Source organism: Lithobates pipiens, unplaced genomic scaffold (genome assembly GCF_037356315.1).
Source record: "Lithobates pipiens isolate NorthernLeopardFrog02 unplaced genomic scaffold, aLitPip1_a1.2 Scaffold_10, whole genome shotgun sequence".
NCBI classification, from domain to species: Eukaryota; Metazoa; Chordata; class Amphibia; order Anura; family Ranidae; genus Lithobates; species Lithobates pipiens.
The window spans coordinates 168255162-168278109 of record NW_027507686.1 but is presented as its reverse complement, the minus strand read 5'-3'; the positions used below and the strand labels follow the sequence as shown (position 1 = coordinate 168278109).

The 22948-nt window shown below is 42.6% G+C and overlaps 1 protein-coding gene across 1 annotated transcript in view; it reads right to left on the bottom strand.

Annotated features, from left to right (window-relative positions):
- Nucleotides 1–304: 304 nt before the first annotated feature.
- The window catches only part of LOC143935561 (solute carrier family 22 member 6-B-like), a 145733-nt gene continuing 123089 nt past the window's right edge, over nucleotides 305–22948 (bottom strand). The window contains exons 8-10 of the mRNA XM_077459529.1: nucleotides 21654–21762; nucleotides 9942–10145; nucleotides 305–6236 (exon numbers count right to left, since the gene is read on the bottom strand). Of these exons, the coding sequence (XP_077315655.1) occupies nucleotides 6176–6236; nucleotides 9942–10145; nucleotides 21654–21762 (374 nt within the window). The 3' untranslated portion in view covers nucleotides 305–6175. The remainder of the gene's footprint in view (nucleotides 6237–9941; nucleotides 10146–21653; nucleotides 21763–22948) is intronic.

Sequence of the window (22948 nt, the reverse complement as noted above, 5' to 3'; positions counted from 1 at the left end):
TGTCTCCACTGTTGGAGACACTGCGGGATGCCGGCGCCTGACGTTTCTTATATGAGGAGGACTGGGCCACCCGTCATCTGACCCCGCCCCTCTGATGCTAGTGGGGGAAACCGAGCTTCCCCAATGACGTATGGGTGACCCCGCCCCCCTCTGATGTAACGCAGGTTTCTGTTACAGCAGTGTCTCCGACAGTGGAGACAGAAGATGGATGCATGGATGGACTGTGCTGGACTGAGAAATCATCCATACCAGACCTGAAGGGCCGGTAATTGAATTTGGGGGAACCCCGCGCTTTTTTTAAAAAAAATTTTTTTTATCAATGACTTTCAATGAATGTTCTCTGTATTACGGGAGCCAACAATTCATTATAGCGACTTTTTTTTCTCCAGAAATTACACTTTGTGCAGGGACAGTTCTAAGCACAGGAAACATGCACCCCTTCACAGGCATACTATAGACACCCCCCAGGTACAAAATTTAAAGGAATATTACACTTTTATTGTTTCACTTTAATCATTATTAAAATCACTGTTCTCGAAAAAACTGCAGTTTTTAAAACTTTTTTTTTGCATTGATCCATGTCCCCTGGGGCAGGACCCAGGTCCCCAAACACTTTTTAGGACAGTAACTTGCATATTAGCCTTTAAAATTAGCACTTTAGATTTTGAACGTTCGAGTCCCATAGACTTTAATAGGGTTCTAAAGTTCACACGAAGTTTAGGTCTGTTTGCAGGTTCTGGTGCGAACCGAACAGGGGGGTGTTCGGCTCATCCTTAGACACCAACAATGAGACAATTCTTTTCACTGGCACCAACAGTGGAGTATTATTTTTCCCACTGACACCAACATTGGGGCACCATTCATCCCACTGACACCGACGTGGCAGTATTCCTCCCACTGATATCAACAATGGGGCATCCCACTGACACTGAAAACACTTCATTCCTCTCACTGACACCAACAATAAGGCAAATGTGAACTATTCTTCCTAATGATACCAGTAATAGGGCACTATTTATTATCCTACTGACCACGGGTGTTATTTAAATTTTTTTTTATTCCCATTGACCTTCAAGCCTGAGGCATTGTTTACTCTCACTGTCGCTGGGTCTATTTCTACTCCCAATGGCCACAGTCTGGCCCTCCTAAAGTCTGAAGGACAGTAAATTGGCCCTTTGTTTAGAAGGTTTGGAGACCCCTGTTTTAGAAGATGATTTTGAAGTTGCGATAACTCAGTCACGTATTGTTCTTGTAAGTGTAACTTAACTGTAGATATACAGTAAGTTGTGAATTATATGGAAAATAACAACACACAAACATCTTAACTCACTTAGTAAACTCAAGTTACACGGTTTTGGGGGATTTTCCTGACCTATTGATGGTTGAAGCAAGTCTCCTGCATTTTTGAGAGTTGGATAACTTGTATAAAGGATAGACCCTATGCAAACAAAGTGCACTAAGGCCCCCAATAAATGCCTCCTCCTTTGTCTGTTGCCTGTGTAATTACCCTGCATTGTGAGGGTATAAGGAGGCAACTAATGTGTGTGTGTGTGGTGCTATGGGGTACCTGAACCATCCTCCATTATGTTCTCTCTTTAGCTGGATACTTGTATGCTGTTTACTTACTCCTTACTGTATACTTACTATACTTACCCTCCTTCTAAGTCCCTCTTCACTCCCCTTCAGACTGAACTGGCAAACCTAAAAGTTCTCCCTTGCAGTGGGGCTGCCCCCACAATGCAAGGGTTAACTACTTGCTTAGGCTCTCTGCATCAGCCTTGATGAGGTCAGAGGACCTTAGACCCACAAGGTACAGGGAAAAAGAGGCTGAAGGGACTGGTCTAGCAGGAAAGTAAAACTGCTTTACCCGGCCTCCCTAGTCATAAACTAAGGTAACCTCTGCAATGTGGGCACAGCCCACTGCAAGGGAAGACTTTTAGTTTTTCCAGGGTTTAGCTCAAACTGAGGCTCAGATTTCTCTCACCGTGACCCAGCGGGCTCCTTTTCTATCTCCAACCCCTACACTGCCATTAACATGATTGTAAAGAATTTTTTTTTTTAATAACAAACATGTCATACTTACCTGCTCTGTACAATAGGTTTGCACAGAGCAGCCCCAATTCTCCTCTTCTCAGGTCCCCCACCAGCGCTCCTGGCTCCTCCCCCACACCAAGTGCCCCCTCCCACAGCATTTTTTACTAACAAAACATGGAAAATTTACTGGTGGAGCACATTTTTTATTGGCAACCTGAGAAATGAAAGCACTCCTATTGAAAACGAACACAGTGAATATTTTAACAGTATAAACATGGTATGAAAACACTGACAATACATATAACAAAGTAATTTGCTTGATTTACACTTAAAAAGTCAACACAGCATGAAATTATCAGCCCCTGATATTTACTGTCAGTTTTAAAAAAAAAAATCACAGATTTTTACAAACTGTCAGTTAATTTACTGGCGGATGGCAACCTTGTTGTGGCTATGCTGGCTCTGTGTTGACAGCTGATGTCTCAGACGTATGGAGACAGTCACTACCTTTGTTTCAGAAGAAGGCATATTCTGGATGAGAGGCTTATAAAACACTATAGAAACAACAGTCTCCCGTCCCTAATCAGATGCTGGCAGGCTCCAAAGAATTTCCCTCAATCATGGATGCAGGTACAAACTGATAGATACCTATGGAATACCAACTAAAACTGAAACACACACCTTCATATTCTATAGAACGTTGGGTTATGGACAGCTTTAGAACCTAGGAGAACTAATCACTCACCAGGATATACACCTCCACCACACCTGCTCATCCACGATATTGCACAGACCACTTCTCTTTCCTCAAGGCTCTGATGAAGGGGATACCCCGAAACGCGTCAGCCCACTCAATAGCATTTTGCCCCTGCATGGGCATGTCTGATGATTTTTTAATCTTTAATATGTAATTTATAATTGTATGTGTATAAACTGTAATCTTGTTGCTGTGAATATGTAGACTTTCTATATGCTTTCATATGCATTGATCTTTTTTACATTAATTAAAGTACTTTTTTATACATATATTTTTTTATATATATAGTTTCTTCATCTAAGCGTCATGATGTGCCTTACACTTCTCCTTTCTTTTCACTTGGCTTCTTTCAGGCCACCCCTGGTCGGTTTAGGTGGCGGGACACGCAAGATGATCTCTTTTTCAAAATATATATTTTTTATTTGAAAGTACTACCACCCTTCATTTATAATGCCTTCACGTGCACAGGAGATATTCTTTTTTATTTATTGTCCATAGGGCACACAGAGGGTGGCTCAGCCCGGCCCCCTGCTCCCTCCTCACTGGCTGTGATTAACAGCAATGTCAGCTGCTGCTGTGTCTGAGCCAGTGAGGAGGGAGAGAGCAGAGAGAACCGCTGCTTTTATGCACATCGCTGGATCAAGATCGGGCTCAGGTAAGTATAAGGGGGGCTGGGGATGGAGATACATTCACAAGATTTTGTATTTTAAAGCATGGAATGCATGAAAGTGGTTGTAATCCTCACACATAGAATATGAACAAAGCATATCCATCTATAATGTTTTTTACTTGTCTCGATTAAGAACTCTAAGGCCGCGTACACACGGGCGGACTGTTCGCCCAACTTAGTTTGTCAAACAATCCGACAAACAGTCCGCTCAAAATTAGCATGAGCGGACTTGACCACACACGATGAACGAACAGTCCGCTGAAAGCGTGCGCGATGACGTGAACGGCACGTACGACGGGACTCGAAAAACGACGTCCTATACACTGCAATGCAACCTTCGGCGTGTAAATCCTTTCTGAGCATGCGCGGAACTTAGTTTGACGAACAAGCCTACACACGAGCGGACTGTCCGCTCAAACCAAGTTTCAGCGGACTGTCTTACGGGAATTCCAAAAAACTTTGTTCGTCAGACTGTCCGCTGAAACTGTCCGCTGAAGCCCACACACGAGCGGACTGTCCGCTGAAACACTGTTCAGCGGACAAAGTTGGGTGAACAGTCCGCCCGTGTGTACGCGGCCTAAGTGTCATTTCTGTTTGTCATTTCTGTCAAGTTTTTCTGACACCAAGAGAAAAATGGTGACGGGAAGGATCTACAGGCGATTTACAGCCTTGGCTCTATTCCTGTGAGCTGTGTGAAGGGGAGGTGTGTCCCGTCCCCCCAATCAACTCTCAGCCCTTGTACACACGGTCGGACATTCCGACAACAAAATCTGTCGGATTTTGTCCGAAACTTGTGTTGCATACACACGGTCGGACAAAGTTGTTGGAAAATCCGATTGTTCAGAACGTGATGACGTTATTTCGTTACGACGGGACTACGTTCAGGCTAGTAGCCAATAGCTTTTGTCTAGGAATTTGATCTGAGCATGCGTGGCACTTTGTCCGATCGGAATTCTCTACACACAATCGGACAAAGTCTGATCGGATCATGTTGTCGGAAAGTTTTATAGCCCAGCTCTAAAACTTTGTCCGTCGGATATTCCGACGGAAGCAGTCCGATGGAGCCCACACACAGTCGGATTATCCGACAACACAGTCCGATTTGACATTTTCCGTTCTCCTAACTGAGCTATGCAGAGTGTAATTTCAGCTCTTCATCCCCTTTTTTCTGAATTCTCACTCAGACAAGCTTTCTAAATTCAGCACTCTGAACAGATATAGAGAAAAGAGGGTTGCAGATAAACAGGTAAACTTATGTAGAAGGATTTAATTCATCTCAGTATATCACCTGGAGCCAGTCACTTCACTAGGTATATGTAAGGGTTCACAACCACTTTAAGGTAAATATCCTTCTCCCTTTAGAACCAATTTAAGTGCATTGGGGTTGATTTACTAAAACTGGAGAGTGCAAAATTTGGTGCATCTGTGCATGGCAGCCAATCAGCTTCTAATTTCAAATTGTTAAATTAAACTTTGACAAAAAACAAAAACAAACTGGAAGCTGATTGGTTTCTATGCAGAGCTGCTCCAGATTTTGCACTGCTCAGTTTTAGTAAATCCACCCCATGGTTTCTTTTGGTTACACTCTGCCACAGCGTTCATCTCCTGGAACCTGACTGAGGGATGGAGGGTTGAAAAGGGAGGATTACTCTGTGCCAAAGGGCACTTCGATGAAGTCATTGTCAACTTCCAGACCCAGGATCCAAACAGAACAGAGTGGTTATTTTTGGAGTGTGTTAACTTGGCACTTTTGATATTGTAAAGGGGATGAGACTGCAAATATCAGGCCACTGGCTTGACAGCTCACATGTTTAGTTCCACTTAGCAACTGATGACTTCATCCAATCCACAGCCATGAGCAGATGACCCTTATTGCCGAGAGGATATCTAACACAAGCATTTTCAGAAGGAGGTTAACAATGACGCATTGACTACATATTTTTCTTATGTGTATGGTTTATGTAACAATCCAATAGCCATTAAAAAGATTGTGCTTGGAAGATAGAATATTTTACCATTATGTAGGAGATACATACAATATAACTTACAACTTTTTGAGATGGGAATGAGGGACACCTATCAGCAAAAGTATGCAGGCATAGGACACACCCCTTGCCACACCCCTTAAAGGAGAATTGTGCAAAAAAACAAGTTTGGTTAAACCCACGAGTGCTTTTTTTTACCACTACTATTCCTTCATATTGGCTTTTGGAATTTACAAATGCAGCAGTTTAGAAATCAGATTATAGGTTTTGCACTGGGAAAAACTTTAAGATAAATAAAAAGTGCATTTTTTATAGATCTATTTAGATCAGACCAAAATGAGGGACAAATGAGGAGGAATGAGGGACAGAGGGTCATTTATCCAAATCAGGGACAGTCCCTCCAAATCAGGGACAGTTGGGAGGTATGCATCCAATTAAAAAAAAAACAGTAGTCTGAGAAACATTACCATGATCATGTAAAAAGGCAAACGTCTTAGTAGTTATAGTTTTCTGTTGCACTTCTGAAAACCTATATATATATAAATGTCAGCAGATTAAAGAAACTTGGAGGGCTGAACTCGAGGGTACATCTGATGTCTCAGTTCCAGTGTCCGGTGTCTTAATGAATATTTAACCATGATATTGTGAAACTGGTATAGACTACAGTATTAGGGAACCCACTGCTGCTTTATTGCACAGTTTAACATTGTGATATCAACTAAATGTCTTCTAGAGCTTGGTACCATATACAGATTCTGTATCATTGCTTTTACGGGTAGCATTCTTGTCTCTGGAGAAAAATAAAAGCAGATATAGAATATGTTTACGAGAGTTGCACGGACATAACATGAAAACTACTTTACTAGATTGGTAATACATTCTGTAAGTCTGTGTGTTTTTCTCAGCAGTGTCTCTAAAATCAATGTTTTTTCTTCACCATAGCTCTTCATTTCAGTCACTTGGCTTATTTCTGCCAGCTGTGATACTAATGGGAAAAAGCCAATATGGTAGTCAGTAGTAGACTTTCTAAAACAAATGAGAGGCATAGATTGTGGGATTGTTGCCATTATTTGCCTGTTGTTTCTGCCGTGTCAATTTATTTATAGGGCTCTTTCACAGAGTCAGTGCAACATAAATTATGCCATATTTCCCCCACCAGGGAAGCCCTGGAGCTTTGTGTGCCGCCTCCTATAAATATAAATGGCTGTGTGTGGCTGTACTCGGGTATAAAATGGTGCTATCAAATGTAGTGTATGGGCATGTGCAAAAAATAGACATTCATACACTATAAATACACTAGACCCATAATTAATAAAACGTTATTACTGTGATGCATATGAGCTAAATTGGTTACTAGGACGCAAGTCACCAGTGTCATACCAACAAGTGGCCAGACACTGACAGTTAGCAGAGCCTGATAGAGATTTTGAGAGACTAATCCCGTATCAGGTCCTATTGAATCCACCCACTGTCATCCACTGTCAGTCACAAGGAAGGTTGAACACTGAGGGACTAGTTCCCCATCCAGTCCACCTTCCTTGTGATTGACAGCTTAAGGCCATGGCATACATTCCACAGCTGCTAGCTATGTAAGGCGGATCTGATGTGGAACTAGTCTCTCAATATCTCCATCAGGCCCCGCCCACTGTCAGTGTTCAGCCCCTCGTCACTGGTTGCTATGACACTGGTTGCCTGTGTCCTGGCAACCGATGAAGCTAATATACGGTACATCACAGCAATTATATATTATTATAGTTTATATTTAAATAATTGAAGCATATTATTATTATTACTGAATTACAGGTATTTGTATATAGCTACATTGATCCAGCTTGGATCAATATAAGTACATATGTGCCATACCTGTGGAATCCTTGTGGAAGCTGGGAACTGTAGTAGGCACTGCAACTACAGTGATTGCCGTTGGCTTCCATGTCCCGTGCTGAGTGGCTGCTCTGCTGCATTGTGAACTCAGAAGGCTGCTCACTTAAATGGACTCCATTCAGGAAACACTGCATTTTTCAATAAATGAAAAGAGTCCCCTGATTGGACAAGGTGGAGGGGCAGTGACATTACAATCTTCTTATCTCCAATCAGGAAACACTTTGAATTCATTCAGGAAATACACAGTGGCGTTGATTAACTAAAACTGGAAAGTGTAAAATCTGGTACAGCTCTGCATAGAAAGCAATTCGTTTCCATTTTTTTTTTTGTCAAAGCTTAATTGAACAAGCTGAAGTTAGAAGCTGATTGGCTACCATGCACAGCCGCACAACATTTTGCACTCTCCGGTTTTAGTAAATCAATTTAGTAAATCAACCTTTCCTGAATGGCACCTACACGAAGACCAACAAGCACCTGTGTTCAATAAACAGCAGGACATTCGATCACTGTAGGACCTAGAAGGTAATGGCAACAACTGTAGTAGCAGTACCTTCTTTTGTGGTTTTAAGTTTCCACAGGGATCCCACAGGTATGGGACTTGTACAGTATACTTACATTGATCCAAGCAGGATGAATGCAACTACTGTATATAAAAATTGCTATACCTGGAATTTAGCTTTAAAGCCCCACTCTGATAACTCTGGCCTTTCTCTGTACACTTATTGGAGTTGATTTTATTTACCTTAATTTCCTTATCTACAAATTAGCAGACATTCTTTTTGAGTTTGTTGCAGCTAGTGATGAGCATGGATTCAGTCCAAACCAAGGGTTATCCAGTCCCAAATGGTATCTGTCATTGCATCACAACTCATTGGCCCAACAATGACAGATAACCTCTGGGTTAGGATCAAACCCAAGCTCTACCCCAGACACATTCTTAACTGCTTTATTGATTTTCAATGTTTTGCCTAAAACTATTTTTTATTCTGTTTTATATTTATCTGTTACAAATATTTAGATTTTGATCATGCCTATTGCTCCATATTTTTTCCAAAATCATAGAACTGTAACTTTAAAATTTGTAAGAAATCTTTTCTAGAAGATCTAAAAATGACTGCCAGATTTAAGTAGCGTTCCTGTGAGTCTGCTCTTCCTCCTCAGCAAAGCATGGTAATGACAAGCTACATTTCCTATACTAAATATTAATGTACAGTATATGACTGCTTCGGGGGATGCTGCAACATCTCAAGAGGTAAAACTTTAACAGGTGTAGAGAAAATATGAAAAAAGCTCCAAAATCTTGATCTATGATTAATCAGCAATTAATATTAATAAGATTTTGCCAAATTTGCATCTTTGCAAAAATAATATCGTCATTGATGGATCTGGACAACAATATTATTTTGAGGTCACAAGAGGAATTCCATTACTATCTATGAGGCTCTTTCACACCTATGTGTTGTGCTGCAGTGCCACTTGAGAAAAGGTGCAGATGCACCATTTGGTGCATTTTTGGCCCCATAAAATTCAATAGGAGTGCATGAAAAACACACACAAAATGTATTTAAAAACACATAAAAAATGCATAAAAAAAATCCATGAAAATGCATTAAAAAAGGACATGAATGCTAATGAAAATGCAGACACACAAGTGTGAACCTAGGGTTTACATTTAACTGTCTGAATACATGCAGTTGCAATAGCACAGTCTCATACTGCCCTTGGAGCTTAAAGGGACCCTGTTACCAGACTATTTGTTTCAACAAAAATCTTCCTATAAGATTATAGAGTATGTGCATTTAACGTATTTTATGCATTTTTTTTTTTATCTGCAAATGACTCCCTTTTGTAGACATCCAAACTCTTTGAGACTGCTGCTTGGCTTCACCGTCTTAGATGTGATCTCAGCACTTCCAGCAGACCCATAGTCATCAATCAAGTGACAAACTTTAGTTTCCCCTTCCCTCACCTTCAACAGCTACCTAAAAGGTTATCTATTGAGAAGAGAGGAGGGGTGGGGGATCTGGGCCAGCACAGATAATAAATGTACACTCCAAGAATAGGTAAGGACTATGATGTGCAAGGAGGGAGGGGGCTGTGCTAAGGAACTTCCTAAAGTAGTAACCTTTTCTAGGAAGTTCAAAGGCACATTGTTCTAGAAAATTCAAAGGCACATTGTCCTAGAAAGTTCAAAGGCACATTTAAAGGAAACCTACAAATTGTACCTCTCCACAACAGCACATAATTCATTTTTCTTTGCTCTCAGCAATCATAAGTAAAGAAAGACAACTATGTGTAAGCTCCAAAACACTCCAGTTGGAGCTTATACTGGGCTGAATATTCTCCCCTCCCTCATGTGACAGTCCACCGTACTCTTGTTTACAACAGCACTGAAATATACATGATACAACGGTGTATAGAAAATCATGTTAATAGCCGGCTATACACTGTTCCTGGGCTGCCTGGGTGGAGGATATATGCTGGACATTATGCTGAACAAGCTTGAGTGGCCTGCGTGAAAGAGCCCTGAAGATTAATTACAAGATATAAAGAGGCATGTTTGATCAGGTCATTATTTTACACTGCAGACACATCATTTATTTGTACTCACCTAGCTTCTACTTCATCCACTGTATCCAGTAGAGGACAATTGAGAGTTTCTGGTAGCCATAAAATTGGCAGTCCACAGACAATGGACACTGTTCCAAAAATGACAAGAGGAAGAAATGGCGCATATGTTTTGGTCATCATAACCAAGGGGGCAACCACCGCTCCTAATCTCATCATCATGTTGGTAAATCCCATCCCTGTTTGCCTGCAAAATATTCAAGTTTATGTATTTTATTATTTTGTAGATTTTTCTCTAACAAATGATGAGGTATAGAACCTAACCTGAACTGCTATTCTATGTACTGCAAAAAAGTTCTACATTTCTTATCATACATCATGGGACACAGAGCCATATTAGTTACTATGTGGGGTGTAGGCCACCTTCAGGTGATGGACACTGTCATTCCCTAAGACAATAAGTACAATCCTTATATAACCCCTCCCACTACTGGGTGTACCTCCGTTTTTTTCGCCAGTGTCTAAGGTGTTGATCAAGAGTAAGGCTCGGTTCACACCAGACGCGATACGACTTGCCGCGCCGCGACCTGACAAGTCGCCCCCGTTCTGTACTATGGAACCGTTCTAAGAGGAGCGACTCAAGTCGCTCCGACTTAGAAAAAAGGTTCCTGTACTACTTTTGGCATGACTTCGGGCGACTTGCATTGACTTCTATACAGAAGTCATTTTGCAAGTTGCCGCTGAGGTCTTGGCAGGTCGTGGCGCTGCAAGTCGTGCCGCGTCGTGCCGTGTCCTGTGTGAACCGAGCCTAAAGATGTGCTGTGCTGAGCTCCTCTGGAGCAATCTTTGCTGGGGCTAGCCATGCAGCGGGATCCACTCAAAGTGTCTTTTTGGTCAAATTGAATGGTACCCGGGCCTTGTATCCAAAGAAACTAGGTTTTGCCTGTAAATGCTTCTCTTTTTAGAGAGCTGGACCCCGGCATCCAGTACTTTTGGTATTAAGGCCATAATGTTTTACTGGTGGTGGTGCTATTACAGGTCCAGGATTGTGGGTTTCCCTGAGGGTCCCCAGCTCCTGAAGGTTTGTTAACGGAACTCACCGTGAAGGGTGAAGATTGGGCCTGTTGGTTTTACCACAGAAAATCCTGCGGCAGGAAAGGTAAGTGGAGTTTTTGAATTTTGAATTTTTGAATTTTCCTATGAATTTCTCCTTTAATTAGTCAATGTTGTCATGCCTATGTGTCACCACTGGGGGCTGTATTGAGCACATATCCTCTCACGCTTCCTCAGAGAGCTCACGTTGTTGTCCGGAAATGGCAGTTTCCTTTCCTCCAGCCAGCAGCAGACCTCCGGTAAGTCTGGGGGTTTTTCCTCCCCACCAGACGCACCCCACCTGTGCTATTTTCTCCCCCTCTTCACAAGCAAGAAGTGCCAGGAGAAAAAAGGCACGCCGCCCTACTAGGCGGCTTACAGGCTCCCCTCTCGCTATTTTACCCCTCAAAAAAGCGATCCCATAGGATCAGAAGCCCGCGCTCATGTAGGAAAGCTCTTTTTTAAAAAGAGAGGAGGGGGGCCATAAGAGATGGAGTGGGCGGGGCTTAGCACAGCTTTGGCATCCTCCAACGTCCAGCACAGGAAAGTGTGTCTTTTAAAAGCACCATTGATACTTCTGCAAACTGTGGAGGGACACAAGAGCAAGAGGGGCATGGAAGAAGTTTGGTGATACTGACATTCCTTTTGACACATTTACTATTGCATCAGACTGAGCATTAATAGCAGCGGCAGGGCTGGACTTTTGCTCAAGCAGTGGATGCGTTTCTTCTGGTAGTACCTATGCTTTGTGCATCGGGATATGGTAGGAAGGGGGGTAAAAACACCTAAAAAAAGGGCTCCAGAAAGACCTCTACAGCCACTAGGAAGCCTAAAGACAGCTGCTTTTAGCACTGCAGCCCCTGTATATATATATTACTGAAGAGTTTTTTTTCCACAATCATTTTAGGCTTGGAACAAAAAATTGATGCCTTAATTGCATCCCAGAGTTGGACTAAGCATAATAGGTCCCTGTCCATTAACCAGGACCCTCAAACTGAGGAACAGGGGGCAAGAGATGACACTTTTCTCTCAGGCAACCAGGAAGATGACTCCTCTTCTGAAGAGTCTAATATGGATGGATTGGGTTCACAGGAAAGGTTGTTGGTACAATCTCTCACTGAATTGGTCCTCTCCACATTTTTGCTGCCAGTAGCGGAGTCAGTCAATGAGCCCATTTCTTGTTTGGGTTCACTAAAGCCTCCCCAGCCTATTCATGCTTTTCCTATCTATTCATTACTGAAAAAGCTCATGTATTCTGAGTGGGAGCACCCAGATAGACAGTTTTTTCCTCCAAATTTTTTTTCAACACTTTATCCTATGGAGGAAGAATTTAATAAGAAATGGGGGATTCCAGAAATTGATGCTGCTATAGCCTCTGTGAACAAGAGCTTGACTTGTCCTGTAGACAATGCTCAAATGCTGAAGGATCCAACAGATAAGAAGTTGGAATTCTTATTTAAAAACAATATTTCTCTGACAGGTTCAGTGGTTTAGCCTGCGCTGGCAGCGATCAGAGTATGTTAGTCCTTAAAAGACCAGTTTAAAGAGTTGCTCAAGATTATTCCTGATAAACAGGCCAAAGATTTGGCCGGGATATATCAGAGGCGTTATGTTTTACAGTAGACGCTATGAAAGATTCTATTCTCCAAGCCCCACGGCTTATGCTCAGGCTGGTACATGTGCATAGAATTCTATGGTTGAAAAATTGGTCAACCGAAGTGCCATGCAAAAAGCTCTTGACAAGTTTTCCATTCCATGGTGAACGGTTGTTTGGAGATAATCTAGATAAATATATCCAAAGAATTTCTAATGGAAAGAGTTCCCTTTTACCAGTTAAGAAGAAGTTTAAGCGTTTTTCTTTTAAACAAACTTCTTCTCCAGTGCCAGACAGTAGCATCTGCCTCCAGGCAGTCTCGACGCCCTCCACCGTCAAGTTCAAGAGGTAAACCTCAGGGTCAACCCCAGGGTCAAAAGAGGCCCTGGGGGAGAAAGCCCGCTAAATAAAATACTAAAACCTCCTTATGAAGGGGCGCTCCCGCTTGCTCGAGTGGGGGGAAGGCTTCTGCAGTTCTCAAGGGTCTGGCAGGAACAGCGTTGAGACAAATGGGTGGCTTCCTCAATATCTCTAGGTTACAGACTAGAGTTCTGAGAGTTCCCGTCTCCTCGTTTTCTCAGATTAAACGTTCCCAGAGACCCAGGAAAAAAGTCTCTCTTTCTGGCTTTGGATCATCTCTTGTCTCAAAAAGTGATATCAGTGGTCCCCATAGAAGAACGAGGGTTAGGGTTTTATTTAAACCTATTCATGGTACCAAAACCAAATGGGGATGTCAGACCCATTTTAGATCTCAAAGATCTAAATCAATTTTTGAATATCCACTCTTTTCACATGGAGTCAATTCGATCAGTGGTCTCCATTCTACAAGGTGGAGAACTGCTAGCATCAATCGACATCAAGGATGCTTATCTGCATGTACCTATTTTCTCCGCATACCAGAAATATCTACGCTTCGAGATAGAAAATCTTCATCGTCAGTTTATAGCCCTGCCTTTCGGTCTAGCTACTGCACCTCAAGTGTTTACAAAGGTTCTGTCCCCCCCCCCCCTTTAGCCAGGTTAAGGGCTCAGGGGATAACAATTCTGGCTTATTTAGATGATCTACTCTTGATAAATCAGTCTGTAGCCCTCCTAAACCAGAGTTTAGTCACCATGGTCAGCTACCTGGAATACCTAGGTTGGATTCTCAACCTAGAGAAATCTTCCTTAAAACCATTGAGGAGATTGCAGTACCGATTCAGATGGTCAAAGCAAAGAAGAATCCTTCTATTCGACTTTGCATGAGATTGTTGAGAAAGATGGTAGCTTCATTTGAGGCCATTCCTTATGCGCAGTTTCATTCGAGACTTCTGAAAAACAGTATCCTGTCAACTTGGAACAAAAAGGTCCAAGCTCTAGACTTCCTGATGCGTCTATCCCCCAAAGTGCCTCAGAGCCACAGTTGGTGGTTGATATCCAAGAATCTTCAGAAAGGAAAGTCCTTCCTACCAGTTCCCTGGAAGGTGGTGACAACAGATGCCAGCCTTCTGGGCTGGAGAGCAGTCCTGGAAGAAGCATCTGTCCAAGGAAAATGGTCCAAAACAGAAATTACCTTGCCCATCAATATTCTAGAGATTCGGACAGCACGCCTCGCCCTGGATGTCTCGACGCTCAGATTACAGAACTGTCCAGTCAGGGTCCAATCCGACAATGCCCCAACAGTGGCCTATATCAATCACCACGGGGGCAAGAGGAGTCGTGCGGCTCAGAGAGAGGTGAATCATATCCTATCATGGGCAGAAGACAACATTCCTTGCCTAACAGCAGTCTTCATTCCAGGAATAGAGAATTGGCAGGTGGACTATTTGAGTCGACATAAAAAACAAAAGATAATACGGTGCACTCTGAATATGACTATTAAACTCATATAGTGTTGAATGGGAATAAAGGTAGTATAAATAGTATTAATGACCACAATGGTCTGTTACAGTCAGTAATGTCCATGAAGTATAAGGTAAAATAATCAAAATAGTTAAAATAAGTAAAAATATACTGTCCATAGGGGGCTGCCAGTTCCGAGTAGAAATGTAATAAGTGCTCTGAAAAAGACAAATGGAAGCGGAACGACGCCTTCTAAGTGCAGTAAAACGGTAATTTTAATAAAATTTTAAAAATCAATACACTCACAAAAGTGGTTCATAGATAGGTATTGTAATAATTTCAGTATCCACTAGTCTCCGTCAGAGAAGAGAGGCCATCAGCTGTAAATCCGGCAGTGGGATAGATGATGTGGATGGTCCCAGGCCGTTGGATACGATGTTTCCGGTGGTCATGGAGCGCAAACACTAGGCACCAGCAGTGGCGGGGATCGGCGTCACTTCCGGGTTAGTGAGGAGGAGCTCGCATTCAGGACATGCGTGTCCCTTCATCAGGCTTCAGGGATAAAGCCTGAAGCAGGGACATGCATTACAGAAACAGCCTTTTGAACCGATGCAATATATATTCCCATGGTCCTTTTGACAAGGAAATTAGTTTTTCTGGTTGCCATTTCTTCTGTAAGAAGAGTATCAGAGTTGGCTGCTCTTTCTTGTAGAGAGCCATATTTGATTATTCATAAGGATAAGGTTGTATTGTGTCCTCATCCTAATTTCCTTCCGAAGGTAGTGTAAGGTTTTCATTTAAACCAGAATATTGTTCTGCCTTTATTTTTTCCAGAACCTACATTCTCTTGATGTGGTGAGAGCAGTCAAGGTCTATTTGAAGGTGACCACTCAGATTCGTAAAACAGATGTTTTGTTTGTGTTGCCAGAAGGTCTTAAGAGAGGACAGGCAGCATCAAAGTCTACTATTTCTAAATGGATTTGTCAAGAGATTGTTCAAGCTTATGGTTTAAAGAGAAAAATTCCACCTTTTTATATTAAAGCGCAGGGCTGTTAGTGCTTCCTGGGCAGTGCATCACCAAGCCTTCATGGCTCAAATCTGCAAGGCTTCAACTTGGTCTTCAGTCCATACATTTACCAGATTCTATGCAATAGATGTAAAAGGTCATGAGGATATCGCCTTTGGGCGCAGTGTACTGCAAGCTGCAGTATAAGTCCTCTAGTCTCTCAGTGCCCTACTTTTGTTGTGTCTCCCTCCCTTCAGTTGGCTTCGCTATGGGACATCCCACATAGTAACTATGGCTCTGTGTCCCGTGATGTACGATAAGAAAATAGGATTTTTAAAACAGCTTACCTGTAAAAGTACATCATGGGACACAGAGGTCCCTCCCTTCTTTTGATATACACATGTATTGCTTTGCTACAAAACTGAAGTACTCCCAGTAGTGGGAGGGTATATATACAGAGTAGACTTTTTGTCTTAGGGCATGCCAGTGTCCGTCACCTGAAGGTGGCCTATAGCCCACATAGTAACTACTATGGCTCTGTGTGCCATGATGTACTTCAAAGAAAAGGATTTTACAGGTAAGCTATTTTAAAAATCCTATTCTGGTCTCCGATCAGCTCTACGGTCAGCTGGCGGAACCACCGGCTGCATTCTCGGGTTCCCCAGTGGGACAGGAGAGCCCGTGAAAACCATGGAAGACAGCAGGAGGGGGATCTCTTTCCCCCTACTGCTTGTAAAAGCAGCCTAGCGGCTAATTAGCCACTAGAATATTTCTTTTACATGAAAGCTGACTGCCGGCTGAAAAAAAAAACAATACCAAGATGATACCTAAACCTGCAGGTATCATTATGGTATAACCACTCAAAGTCCAGCAACATAACAGTATGTTGCTGGTCCTTGTTGGGCATATATTGTAATATTGTAATGTTCTAATGTTTTTTCATGCAGCCCATGGGCTAAATGAAAAAAGAGAACCTAACAGTTTTCTCCATTGAAATTGATTGATCAATGGTATGTCCACCATTAGAATGCCGCCCTGCATTCACCCACTTCTAATGGTGCAAATACAATAAATATAAAAATATATGCTATGTTCCCCTCTGCCCCTATGCTTCGGCATATATGTTCTTTTTTTTGCTGTGGTGATGAAATCACTTCCTACAGCACTGGAGTCACGGATTTATGTTTTGTGAGAGCAAACCCCATTGCTGTCAAAATAAATAAACCCGTGCTGCAGCTGAATTGCTTATCAGCAATGTAAATAATGGTTAATAATAAAACACAGTAACATTATAGTATAACAGTAGGACATACCATACCTGCAAAGCAAACACAATAAAACACAGTACAATAAAACATTGCAGTAGATCATAAAATATAGTAAAACGGAGTATAACAATAGAGAGAGAACAATAGAATGAGAAGAACAATAAAACGACAACTATTTTTGGCATTTTTTTTTATGCTTGTAAAAATTTTTTTTAACACTTTTATTGTGATTTTGAACGTTCCAGGTTGGACCCCTCAATATGTGATGGCCATCTTACATCTTTCGAGACCCTGTGTAAGTGTGCCCTAGGACTGTTCCGTGCTGTACCCTATGCTAATACTCCAATAGTGTGTGGTAGCGACAGAAAAAGTCACCAATGCAGAGACCAGGTTGGTCAGGACAGGAGGGGCAATACAATCGGGTGTCACAGCTATATCAGCATTTTCTGCAGACACAACATCTTCTCTGGGGTGTTCTTTGGGTAGAGCAGGCATGTCCAAAGTCCGGCCCGTGGGCAAATTGCGGCACGCGGTCCGGTTTTGAACGGCCTGCCTGGTTATTTAAACATGTATCTCTTTTGTGGCCCCCGACGATCTCCCGGCGCCGGGGCCACAAAAGATATATAGTCCGGCTGCTTCGGAGGGAGGAGACGGGACAAGTGCTATGCACACAGGAGGAGTATTTCCTGTTTACACGACAGTCTCTGTAAGAGGAAGTCCTGTCTCCAGCGCTGCCATTGGACGACTGTTCTGTCCATCAAAGGAGGCAGGACTTACTCTTAAAGAGGCCGCTGTGTAAACAGGAGATTCTCCTGTAGGATCTCTTTGCGCTCATCCTGCCCCCTCCATGTCTCCTCCAAGGCTCCACTGATGGAAAATGGTGAGTGCATCCCTGGCAATTGTGGGGCTGCATTTCTGGCAATGGTGAGCTTATTCCTGGCAATGGTGAGTGAATCCCTAACAATTTTTGGCTGCATTCCTGGCAATGGTGGGTGTATTCCTGGCAATGGTGGGTGTATTCCTGGCAATGGCGTGTGCATTCCTGGCAATGGTGGGTGTATTCCTGGCAATGATGAGCTTATTCCTGGCAATGGTGAGTGAATTCCTGGCAATGGTGGGTGCATTCCTGGCAATGGTGGGCGCATTCCTGGCAATGGTGGGCGCATTCCTGGCAATGGTGAGTGCATTCCTGGCAATGGTGGGTGCATTCCTGGCAATGGTGGGTGCATTCCTGGCAATGCTCGGTGAATTCCTGGCAATAGTGGGTGCATTCCTGGCAATGGTGGGTGTATTTCTGGCAATGGTGAGTGCATTCCTGGCAATAGTGGGTGTATTCCTGGCAATGGTGGCTGCATTCCTGGCGATGGTGGCTGCATTCCTAGCAATGGTGGGTGCATTCCTGGCAATGGTGGGGCTGCATTTCTGGCAATGTGGGGCTGCATTCCTGGCAATGGTGAGAGCATTCCTAGCAATGGTGGGCGCTGCATTCCTAGCAATGATGGGTGCTGCATTCCTGGCAATTGTGGGTCTGTAGATGGGCACTAACCCTTATTTTGTTTCACAGTTCTTTATTTAAATTTTTTTTTTTCCTGAAACTTCCCTCTTAAAGTGAAGGTGCGTGCTATACGCCAATAAATACGGTATATCCAAATAATACGCCTGAGCTCATCTCTTCACCACACACAGCCACAAAGGCAAGAGAATTCTTGTTGGGCAGTGTATTAGTGCTCGAACGAACACACTTAGACCGAATTTTAATGGTTCAAATAATGTCAGGTGAAATGGTCGGCCCTCGCGCATGTTCACTTCATCAAATCTGGCCCTCTTTGAAAAAAGTTTGGACACCCCTGGGGTAGAGGTATTATGGAGGACTTCTGGAAAATGGCTCTCATGCAGCCGGCTCACTGCATTTGGATTGGGAAATTGGGGCACAGCACCGTCTGGAAACAGATAGGCTGTGATGATCTCTTCTTGGAACTTTAGGAAGGATCCAGTTCATCCTGACGCTTTGTATAGCACATAAATGTTCAACAGAGCCAATTTAAATAAGTATACAGACACTTTTTTATACCAGTGTCTAGCTCTATGGGCAAATAAGTATGGCACCATCATCTAGTTGTTGAAGTCCACCCCTCCCATGTTAAGGTTGTATTCGTGGACACAGAGGGGCTTCTCAACGACACCAATCGTTGTTGGAATTTTGACTGTCGTATCTGCATGAATGGAGGACAGAATGAAAACATTCCATGTGTCCCTCCACTTCACTGCAAGCAAATTGGTATATCTCAAGCAAGCTCTCTCCCCCCCGTCTAAGTCAGAAATCTACAAGCCGTTGGGGGAAGCCCCCGGTGATTAGATTGCACGGTGCCACATGCATCAATTCCAGAATTAAAAAGATGACTAAAAAGTGCCAACCAACTGTGCTAGCCACCGCACCAGCTTGAACTGCACTTTTGAGACTCACCACATCACCAAGTGACACTGCAGTGCTGGTTTGTCTACGGCCAGGGCGTACTAGGCCACTGGTGTTTGCCAGTTCACCAGAAGGTTGAGCGGCACTAGTACTGGCTCTCTGCTCCATATGAGAACCCTGTGGTTGTTGCACTCAACAACAGAAGAACAGGGTCAGGTATGCCTGACCTTAGCAGAGACCACTACTTTGTCATCAGCGCTATCTGTCAGGGTACTGCTCTCTATGGGTTTGTATACTGAGCCTGAATCTGATAGTGAGGCTTCCCATTTGCTCTCATTTTTCATGCTCAGCAACATGTAGGCCTCTTCATAGTGTACCTCTGTTTAAACAATTTGGCTACTAAATTTATAGGTACAGCTAGTGCGACTCACAGGCAAAAGAGCAGGTGTCTGGGCTGATCCTGCTAACGCCGTGTTTTTGGGAACACTATACTACTAGTGTTTTGGGAACACTATACTTCCAAGGATGCTAGTATAGCTCTAATCAGATCAAAGATATTGATGCGTTCAAACATTATACTAGTAAGGGAGGTGTATGGTGTGTATGTATGTGTTAGCGCTACTGACAATCAAAGGCTTAGAATCTGATGCTGTCTGGGATTGTCACTAACTGATGCTGATGCCTAACTGATGATAACTAGCTAACCGTGACACTAATACGGTGTTCAGAAAAAAGATCTGTACACTATGCTAATGCCACAGTGACAGGGAGTGAAAGGATTAATTGGGGGGTGATCAAGGGGTTAAACCTTTATTAAAGCCTATATGGCAGGTACCCTAAACCTATCTGCGACAACCGATAACTGCCTTAACGCTGTTTAGAGTCACAAGTGACACAAATACAGTGATTACAGTGATCAGAAAAGAGATCTGTACACTATTCTAGTGCCACTGTGACAGGGGGTGAATGGGTTAACTGGGGGGGGGGGTGATTAGAGGGTTAAACCCTTATAAGGGGGTTAATAGGGGTGCCCTAAACCTACCTGGGCCTACTACTATCTATCCTAATGCTGTTTAGTGTCACAAGTGACAACAATACAGTGATCAGTGAAAAATCTGAAAACTGCACTTGGTGATACAGTGACAGGGAGTGAAGGGTTAACTGGGGTGGCGATCAGGGAGTGATGGGGGGGGGGGGTGACAAGTGTACCTATGTGTACTGGTGTCAGTGTAGTGTTGTATACTCACGGTGAAATGTCCTCTCCTCTCGCAATGGAACCGAAAAGGGCTCCACGAGGGGAGGTGACATCACTTTCTGTAATGAAAACACAGGCAGAGGACAGTCTGCCATTCGCCAGAACCGATCACCAGGTCCAGGCCATAAATCATTTGATTTTGGAAGGAATCTGATTGCCGCGGAGATGCCGGGTGCCCGGGATGCCGGATGCACCCAACACACCTTCACCCAGCGGTACCAACCTGCCCCAGTATAATGACACCGGCTGATTGGCAATCGGTTAAACTACATGGAATTTCTGATGATGTGGTGTCTGACAGAGGAGTACAGTTTACTTTGGAATTTTAGAAACTCACGTATAACAATTAATCTGTCTCTTGCTGTTCCATCTCAGTCTAATGGTCGTATCATTCAAAACTTTAGAGAAGTGTCTTCGATGTTTTGTTAGTTATCTTAAGGATTACTAGGTGGACTATCTTCCTATGGCAGAGATTGCGTATAAAAATTCTAAACATTAAATAAAACTGTCTGTGTCACCCCATAACAAGAAATCATATTTATACCTACACTGAAAAATAAATACATAGTTATAAATGTGACAACTAGGTCATTAATAATGCTTTTCAATAGTGTAACTTTTTTTGTGTTATGTATAGTGATACTGTAGTTTAAGCAATAAACAGAGGTTTTCAAATCTCATATTTAACCTCCCTATGGAAGATATATGTTAGAGCTTAATATCAGAGGATAACAAGTACATGTACATATATGCAGGCTTGAGGCCTGCTTGGAGAACACTTGCTAGTGTTTTTTTTCTTTCTAACAACCAAGGCAATTGAAAGGTTAATGGTCTAACATTCAAATATTGCCAAGCATCAAGCATATATCAGTTTAAACCAAAGTTTTAAAGCCATAATGGTATGCGGTAATGCTTCCACTAAAAGAGAGTCAGATTTTCATTAGTAAAGGAGGCTCTTCTTTGCTTTGTCTGAACAATTTACATTATTTAGCAGGACATCATGTACATGATCTCATTTGGGAGTATCATTAACAGACTTTACTGCAGTTTGGATTGATTTATGAATTAAATGGTACAGTTTTCTTTGTCCTCACAGTAACTTTTTCCATTGTGTGTAGTTAAATGTGGAGAAGGGATAATTTTAGAAATCTGGGTTAAAGGAGGCCCCTAATGTGTAACTGGGCATACTCCTGTATATATCTTCATGTATCGAAAGGAATGTGTGATGAAGAGCGGTAGTATGGACTCATTTGGTTTGCTCAAAACCAGCACTTTGTACGCCAGGTCTTTCTGATTAATAGGCTTACCTGAGCACAGTGGGGTAGAGTTCAGGTGTATAAAGATAGCCACAGACAATGGAAGAACCAAAAAGTCCCTTGGCTAGCACAGTGAGAGACATCTGCATTAGTATTAAGTCTGAAATAAATAAAGAACTATAAATATACAGTCATTCACCTGCAAAACATTAAACATAACAGGAGGAACACTGCATGAACGAGAATTCATAATGATTCTGATTAATATTATTAGTGATTTATTCTGTGTACTGTCAACTGAAAAAATAATTCTGATTGTTGCACAAATGGTCCACTTTTTATCATAGTGGAATTATATACACACAGCTAATTATGAAGCTAAAATACACATCGATCAACTATAACATGAAGAACATTGATTATCTTGTTACAACGGCATCTGAAATTCGGTGTGATTTATTAGGAAGCAAGTAAACATGTTGTCCCTGAGGTTGATGTATTGAGAGCAGAAAAATGGGTATCACAGTTTGTTGTGTATGGGGCTGCATAGCCAAAGACTGGTCAGGGTGTCCATGTAGGCCTCTGTCCACAGCTAAAAGCATCTACAATGGACACGTGAGTATCAGAACTTGAACACGGCGCAATGGAAGAAGGTGACCTGGTGTGGAGAGGATAGGGGAGGTTTGGGGTGCAGAGATTAGCATGGGTTTTAGGATGCAATGGTGTATTGACAGGGTAGATAAAGATGTAGGTTGCGTGTAGGATAGCCCAATCATTTCAATGGGCTACCCTATGCGCTACAAATACATAAGAAAGTCCCTACCCCTTTTTCAAAAATCACATGGTTGCACAGCACATGTCAGCAGATGCATGAGGGTGCCATTAACAATTTATGACATTGCTGTCTATCAACTAAAGGACAGCATGTTTCTGTGGCGTCAGGAAAGGGATTTTGCATGCGTTCCTGACACACAAAAATGTGAATGCAGGCTAAATGTCTCAGTTACAATGAAGGTCAGTGTAAATCTTCTCATTACATTGGGGCTTGGTGTACAATCTTTTAATTCACACTAGTGGCCAATGTTAATGTTCCCCTTACATTAGTGGTCAGTGTAAATTCCTCTTTACATTGGTGATTACTGTGAATGCTCCTATTACATTAGTGGTCAGTGTAAATCCCCATTACATTGGTAGCCAGTGTTGAAACTCCTCTTTATATTGGTAGATGGTAAAAAAAATTATCATTGCCATTGATCACACCCTCCCCTCCCCCAACACTGCCACTGATCCCAGTAGTTCTAGGATCCTTAGGAGTTTTCTGTCTATTGATGGGTCTGCTCACCTCC